General features: G+C 38.9%; 1 protein-coding gene and 1 pseudogene across 1 annotated transcript in view; one reads left to right on the top strand and one right to left on the bottom strand.

Moving 5' to 3' along the window:
• Positions 1-625: 625 nt before the first annotated feature.
• CCDC39 (coiled-coil domain containing 39) overlaps positions 626-8,493 on the top strand; it is a 49,438-nt gene continuing 41,570 nt past the window's right edge. The window contains exon 1 of the mRNA XM_057738801.1: positions 626-753. Coding sequence (XP_057594784.1) covers positions 664-753 — 90 coding nt within the window. The 5' untranslated portion in view covers positions 626-663. The remainder of the gene's footprint in view (positions 754-8,493) is intronic.
• Positions 4,006-5,593, bottom strand: LOC130855336 (importin subunit alpha-1-like; annotated as a pseudogene).

Raw genomic sequence — 8,493 nt, 5'->3', positions numbered from 1 at the left:
AGTTCACGTCTGCGGTCAGCTAGGACTCAGCAGCCCTGCAGAAGAACACTGGGTGGGAGGCCAGAAATGAAAACAGACGAAGGTCAAGACGGCCAGCAATTACTCTAGGGAGTGAATTCTGCTTCAAAATACCAGTCTTCAGCCTACGAGATCTCACCTACTCATGAAACTGAACAAACGTCACTTGAAAAGAAAGCTCGGTTTCTTTTCACTAGCTCTCGTCTTCTCTCCGCGGTCGCAGCTGCGTAGCGCAACGCCGGTCCCGTGCCCTGTGGTCCCGCGGAGACGGCAGGCGCCACCGATTTTACACCCCCGGGGAGCGCCGAGGAGGCTATCCGGAGCCGCACGCTGAAGGACTGTCATGCTGGTACCTGGCAACCCCAAGGCACCGCTGGAGGTGTGAGCGGATTCGCTTCTCTGGGTGCCCAAGACGAAAAAGCTGCCCGGGACCCTGGAAGGAGTTCTCGACCGGAAGTTTTGCCTCGGGACCCGGGCGCTTCCGGTTTGGTAACTAAGGGCGCGAAACGGTTGCTAGAGCTCCAATAGCCGCCACCCCCGAGCTCTGCGAGTTCCTGGGGTTGCCTCAGGTGCCGCTCACCGGCGTTAGGAGAAGGGGGATCTTTCCTCTGCCCTTTTTCTGACGTCCCCTATCCGTTCGTCGTCATGAGTAGTGAATTCCTGGCGGAGCTGCATTGGGAGGATGGGTTCGCCATCCCGGTGGCGAATGAGGAGAACAAGATACTGGAAGATCAGGTAAGGATCGGGTGAAGGAGGCGGGGGAAGAGGGAGTTTGTTGGGGAACGTTTTCTGGTTGGGAGAAACACCCCAACCCTTTCATTTCTCTCCTTCCTTCCCTAATCTCATCTCTTCGCGGTCTACCTCTCTCCGGCACCATCTCCTTCCTCCCTCACCTGCTAGCCTTTTTCATACTTGCTAAGCGTTAAACTCAGTCAATCATTCAAACTGAAACGATTATTTATATTCACAACTCTAAAGCTTGTGAATTTTAGAGTTCACAAGCTTTACTCCTTCCTCCTCTACCAATCCTTGCACTCATTTCCAGCCTCCTGAGCAGTAGAGGAAAGGCTGGTTCCCGCGCCCGCTTTTTCCTTCCTTAGAATTAAGCGCAGTTTTGCAAAGGGACTTCTGAGGTTTGCGTAGCAACAGTTATTTGCGGATGTTTGTAAACAAAACACGTTATGGTTGACATTTCTTTTTGAGTTACTGCCTATCATATTTAAAGTTTAAAGCGACTCGAAGAAATGTTTTCAAGAGGGATGTTTTAGTAAGTATGTATAATGTGCAGTTTACAGCCTTTCAGATTAAGTTGTCACAGAACGATATAAAATATTTTACGTTGTAAGGAATATTTTACACCAGCTTGCAACTAATGCATGGTAGTTGTTAAAAATAAAATTGCAGCCAGTTCAGGAAACTTTAAAAAACCTTTAGCAGTCAGCCTAAAGTTCCATCACATGGCAATGTGTTGTGTGGAAGAGGGTCCAAGAAGAACCTATGATGTTTACACTTCTTTAGAGAATGGAGGAGGAGGTCTTCGCTGAGAAATGAACATCCTCCACTCTGTTTTTCGAAAATATTTTTTCAAAATTTTCTAACTTACTTATATCTGATTTAGATGGCTTCGGATTTTGTTTTTTGTTTTCAGTGAAGGGCAGCATTAGGAAATATAAGAGATCTAGCGCTGAGTACTGAGGAATGATAGTAAGTATCCAGTCCTGGGTTCAGATCCTGCTTACCAGTATTTAGGCTGTTTCCTCTTCTGTAAACTGCAGATAAGTAAAATAACTATCTCACAGTGTTGTTATACAGCTCTACCGACATTAATATAGGTTAAGTTCCATTCAAATGTTAGTTTTTGGTATTATTGCCATAATATTTGTCTTGCAGGATTTTATATACATATTACTTGTATTAGCTATTTTAAAAAATGTTAAAGAGCAATAAAAAGAATGAGGGCCATAATCACTTCACCTGAATAAACTCTGATATTAAAAAAGCAACTCTTGAAAGTTTAAGAAGGGAAGGGTATAAAATTTAAAAATTTAAGATATTCCCTACGCAAAGTACTCACTGTTGACCATAGAAGTGGCTATCGTGGCTTTAAACAAATATCCCAGACATCATGGTCTACAGGTATACAGACAGAAAAAACAGGAGTATTGTAAAACTGGGATCCTATTACATGTGCTGTTTTTACCATAGAAATTTAAATTTAAACGGAGAAAGTGAAAGGAATTATTGAATTTCAGTGAGTACTACTTTGTTATAAGGGATAGTGGTTGCTAAAAACTTTCTTTAACATTAAGAAAAACTAAATAAGAAAAATGAGATGGTTAAATTAATTGTTTTAAAAAAATTCTTTGCTTCATTTGTAGACAGTATGGATTGACTCCTGGATCGTTCATTTTTTCATCTTTGAAATGAAGAAATTAGCTCTCCTGCCACCTTCTTTTCCCCCTTAAAAATAGTGGTTTTATTATTTTTATATTATCAAGGTTTATTTTATTTTCATTCTGTTCAATGCCATTAATTTACTACAAGTGTTAGGTTCTTAGTTTTATATTTAAAATGATTTAATGATCATTCATACAACCACTTTTACTAAGTTTATCTTTATTTGAATTTTTCACTCTGGTTCATCTTTTGGCTGGTTGGGTACTATCCATGTGTGGTTGTTTCAAGAAGGGTCCACAATGCTGTGCTTTTAATTCCTCACATCCTGGTTCCCTGCACTGCTGGCTTTAACTTTATTTTCCTTAAATCATAGTATCAGATCTTCAAGATACTTTCTCTCTCCTCCTACTGCTTCCTCCTGGAGTCCTGTGTTTCCCAAAATGAACTCTTTTCCACAGGCCTATTTCCCAGCTGTTAACTTGAGAATTCCCTTTATTCCTTTACTGGGTTGGTGCTTCATTTCTTACACCACATATCTTCTTTTTTCTTAGATTATTCCCTTATTTTGATGACATGCTTTCTTGTGTTGCCCTAAGAAGGGTCTATGGGAGGTAAACACTCTGAGTTTGAAAATGTTTTTATTTATCTTCACATTTGATAGTAAGTTGGCTGGGTAAAAGATCCTAGAATAAAAAGAATTTTTCCACAGAATTTGGAAAGTATTGCCCTGTTATCTTCCAGCACTGTTGTTGGTGAGTAATCTGATATTAAAATGATTTCTGTTTCTTTGTAGGTTACTTTTTTAATCTCTGGAAGCTTTTAGGATTTGTTTCATATTTACATAGCAATTTACTGTTGGCAACTATATCAATCATATTCTTACTTTTCAAGTTATTTGCTTGTTGCTTTTTTGTATCACATGTTCTTGTTTTAGGAATACATTATCATTTACAATCTCTCTGAGAGTGTGTGTGTGTGTGTGTGTGTTTAGTTCTTGTCTTTTGTGTCCTGAATTATCTGTTTTCTTTGGGATTTTTTTGTTTGTTTATCTTGATGTCCCTCACATTATGTAAGTTTTCCATAAATATCTGGTGGTCCTTGCATGTCATTTTATATTGGGTTGGCCAAAAAGTTCCATAAGATCTTATGGAAACAACTGAATGAACTTTTTGACCAGCCCGATATTTAAGAAAGAGGCAATAAAATGTTGTTTGGGAACTCTCTGGGGAAGGAATTATCAAGTTGTGGAGAGTTAATCATTATGCTTTCATTTAAAAAGCAGATGCTTTTGTTCTGGGTTCATTATGCATTGATAAAAGTCAATTTTTTTTTGAAGTAAAGAAAAGTGTGGAATTTAATCTTTATTTACGGGACACTGCAAGATATGAAATGCCACATAGAAATAAGAAACCCATTGAGAGGAGACGCTTCATACAGTATGTACAGTTTGGAACTGTTTACACTTTTCAGTTGTAAAAAGTGCTACAATGACAAACCACATTTAAAAAGAGTTCTTAGTAGAGAAACAGTGAGACAAACTTATACCAAACATAGTACACAATAAACAACTTTATGCCTCAGATGTACAATCTAAAAGTTGAAGGTCCCAGCAGTGCCATCCTGAACTTGGAATGTATGGCCTTCAGAGGTAGTTTCTGGCGCAACAGTTTGATCTTCCTCTTCTTCCACAGAGAAATACTTCTCAATCAAGTTTAATGAAGCTTTGTACATAGACTCGTTTTCACGGTTTTGTAGAACTTCAATTTTGTCCAAACCTCCACATTCTTCAATCATTATGCTAAGTTTCTCAGTTTCACCTAGTTTCTCAGCAACCTGAAAGATATTTGAAGTGGCATCCAAAATAACCAGAATAATTTTGGTATCTTTCGCAGTTAGGAGGTTCGTCAACGGTTCTATTATGCCACAATGAACAGGTATACAATCTGCTCAACTGTTACGCCACTTGTATAGTTGGTCACAGCCCATATAGCTTCCTTTTGTGTCTTAAAGTCTGCCTTAGAGAGAACGCCAACAAGGAATGGGACTAATCCACGATTCACAACTTGCTGTACCTGGTCCTGGTGGCCAGCCATGATGTTTGACATTGGCCACGTAGCTTCCTTCTGAATATTAGTTTTGGAGTTTGTTAGCAGGCTGGGAAAGATGGCAAGTGCTCCTGCATCTATTACACCTGAGTCTGTTCATCTGTCCCAGTGACAATATTCCCTATGGCTCTTAATGTGGAAGTCACGATTGGCAATTCAGTAGCTCCTGAAAGCTTCACAAGTTGGGGTACAAGCCCAGTTTTCACAACCATTTCAATCCATTCATTTGGACCACCAGTAAGGTAGGAAATAGCCTAGGAGGTATCAGCTAATACTTCTGGATCATCGTGATGCAGGAGACGAACTAAAGTAGGAAGAATTTGCTCAACAGCGTCTAAGGGGGGTGCAGGATTCTTGTTGTGACAAAGATTTGAAAGTGTCCAGGTAGGATTATGGAAGTAACCACATGCTAAAGATGACATATCAGGAACTGCCAAAAGTGCCAACAGCGGGTCAACTGCACCATACTTGATAACCAAGTCTTGGAAAACTGAACCATCACCTGCAATGTTTCCTAGAGCCCATACAGCTTGTTCACTGATGTGAGCATGGGGAGGTGCCAACAGAGAAATGAATGCTGGGATAGCACCTCCATCTACCAGAGCCTTGGTCTGTTCTGATGTCCCGGAAGCAATGTTAGTGAGGGCCCAAGCAGATTCAAAGTGAATGGGATTACAATTGGTTCTTCCCAAGAAGGGCACACATTTTGGAATCAAACCAGCCCGGATTATGTTGTCTATGGGGGGCTGTTTTTCCCTAGAAAGCAGTTTCCTAGCAGCTTGAGTAGGTTGGAGCTGGCTTTCCAAATTGTTGCTATTTATGCCTTTGACAGTGTCATCAACAGACCAATTTATAGTGCCCTGGTTGTTGCGGTTTTCCTGCAGTGGAGACATAGTGTCTTTGGGACAAGAGCTGACATTTCTCCTTTTCTGCATCTGGTCATCCTTCTTAGCTTTCCTCAGCTCCACATTAACTTCTATTCGGCGCTGCCTCATTTCTATACTGTCTTTCCCCTTGTTCTTATATCTGTTAAGGTGGGCAGGTGGTAAATTACCATTCTCATTGGTGGACATGGTTCTGAGACAAAAGGAGAAAGCTATACAGCTGGCTCAAGCGTCCACAGGAGGCGGTGCGCGGCGCACAGGCTTCGAGTTGGCTGCCCTCAAATCGTCCACCACGGTCAGCCCGAGGACCGATAAAAGTCATAATTGATGAAGAAAATACAAGTGATAAAGCACCAAACAGCACAACAGCTAAATATATAAAAGTAAAAGCTATTATAAATGCAAGTAGACCTTGACAAAAATATGTAGTGAGATACTTCAATGTTTACTTCCTCAGAATTAGACAACTCTAATAGACAAAAATAAAGATATAAAAGATATACAGCAAAAATAAAAACATAGACTACATATATCCCTTAAGTAGAAAATGTTTATAAAACATTTACAAAGGTAGATTATGTACTAGACCAGAACAAAAACCTAAAAATGAATGATAAACCTTAAATACAATATGCTAAGTGAAAGAAGCTGGACACTAAAGGACATCATACTAAAGTATGATTCCACTTATATGAGATAATTTAAGAGTAGTCAAATTCATAGAGACACAAAGTAGAATGGTGATTTCCAAGGGCTGGAGATAAGGAGAATGGGGAGTTAGTATTTAATGGGTACAGAGTTTCAGTTTGGGAAGATGAAGAATTTCTGGAAATGGATAGTGGTGATGATTGCACGTGTGGATGTACATAATGCAGCTGTACTTAATATACACTGAAAAATGGTTAAAATGGTAAATTTTATGTTATATATATTTTACAACAATTAGGAAGTGAGTGATAGAAATTTCATAGGTCACGTTTTCTGGTCATAAGCCAACAGAATTTATAATAAACAATTTAAAAGATTATCCTCCATTGTTACGGACTGAATATTTGCATGCCTCCCCCAACCCCAGTTCATATGTTGAAGCCCTAACCCCCAATGTGATGATATTTAGAGGTGGGTCTTTTGGGAAATAATTAGGTATAGATGAGGTCGTGATAGTTGGAGGGAGGGCATAGGATTTGTGTCCTCATAAGAAGAGGAAGAGAGACCGGGGTCTTTCTGTCATGTGAGGACACAGTGAGAAGACAGCCATCTGCAAGTCAGGAAGAGAAATTTCACTGGAACTGAATTGGCTGGCACCTTGATCTTGGACCTCCTAGTCTCCAGAACGGTGAGAGGTAAATTTCTGTTGTTTTAGCAACCCAGTCTATGATATTTTTGTTATGGCAGCCTGAACTGACTGAGAGATCCATTTAAGTATCAATACCTAGGCCGGTTTCTCAGAAATATATTTCTGGATAGATTCATATCAAAGAGAAATTGAATGGAAAAAAAATCACCTTTTAGAAAACAATAAAAAGAGACTGCTTCATACCCACATCCATGGGAAACAGCAAAAATCTTAGAGAAAACTTATAGCCTTAAATGCCTTCATTTTTAAATCAATGTCTTAGCTTGGGTTGCAATACCAAAATAATATAGACTGAATGACTTAAAAAGCAGACATTTATTTCTCACAATTCTGAAGGCTAGAAGTCAAGATCAGGGTGCCATCATGGTTGGGTACTGGTGAGAGCCCTCTTCTGGCTTGTAGATGGCTCCTTCTGGCTCTGTTCTTACATGGCTAAGAGAGAGAGTGAGCTCTGGTCTCTCTTCCTCTTCTTATAGGGACACCAATCCCATCATGAAGGTCCTACTCTCATGTCCTAATTTAAACCTACTTACCTTCCAAGGACCCTACCTCCAGATTATATCACATTGGAAATTAGGGCTTCAATATATGAATTTGGGGGTGACATAAACATTTAGGTCATAAAAATCAGTAAGACAAAAAGTAAAGAAACTAAAAACTCCCTTTAGTAAGTTTTAAAAAAAGAACAATAAAGTAAAAAAAAAAGAGGGAATTAAAAACTGAAATTGATGCAATAAAAAGCAAAAAATACATATGTATTATAACAGTTGACTTTGAACAATATGAGGATTAGGAGTGCTACCTGCCTGCCACAATGGAAAATTTGAGTACTGTTATCTCTGCCTCAAAACCAAGGCATTGATAAATGATTCACTCAAGGGCAAGAAGCTGAAACAGTTTGGATAGAATCAGGACTCAAACCTTCATTCTTTTGATTCCCCATAATGTGATCTCTAATCAAACACAAACTTTTCCCTACACTTAAAGAGCTGTACAATGAAAATATAAGTACTAGATTTATTGAAAAAAATCCACATATAAGTGAACCCTCAGTTCAAACCCAGGTTGTTCAAGGATCAACTGTACTTGGTAAGTTTAATAAAATATAGGACATAACAAAGGAGTAAATAAATATTTATTTTCTTTCTTCCTTAGTTAAAATTTCAAATATTTCTTTTGCACTTCAGTGGATGGTGTTGTGTACCTCTTGAGTTGTAGCCCCAACATGGGGAACCACAGCCTAAGACACTAGGGAAGCATATGTTTTTGTTGTTGGACTTTTATATTACTTTGAGGGTGGCATATTCTAGTGGGCCTGAGACTCTGTGTTATACTTTCCTAAAGGTTTATTTGTTTTCTTCCATTTACGATGTTTTGTTTCTACTCAGGGTTCTTATTCAAAGACATACAAAATTCATTAAGAAACAGGTTTTAAATACATGAGAGTTAGTTGTTCTGTTCTGTTAAGCTTAGCCTAAGTCTATTGGTTTTGAACAGGAATGCAGGGAAGAGCTATTATGCTGGGTGTACAGCTACTTTTCAAATTTATGTTTCATTCTCTATGTTTTTGTTACATCTTGTTGTGCTCTGTTTGCTTTAGCTATCTCGTGATTTAATTATAGAATAGAATCTTATTCTCTCCCTTTAAGTATTGCTGTATGAAAAATTTATTTTATCAGTGGACCTGCTAATGCTGTAAATCTGAGAGAGATTTCTATTCTCTTTTAATATG

The sequence above is a fragment of the Hippopotamus amphibius genome, chromosome 6 (assembly GCF_030028045.1).
Source record: "Hippopotamus amphibius kiboko isolate mHipAmp2 chromosome 6, mHipAmp2.hap2, whole genome shotgun sequence".
Taxonomy (NCBI): domain Eukaryota; kingdom Metazoa; phylum Chordata; class Mammalia; order Artiodactyla; family Hippopotamidae; genus Hippopotamus; species Hippopotamus amphibius.
The sequence above is the reverse complement of the archived record's forward strand: the minus strand, read 5'-3'. Positions and strand labels throughout refer to the sequence as shown.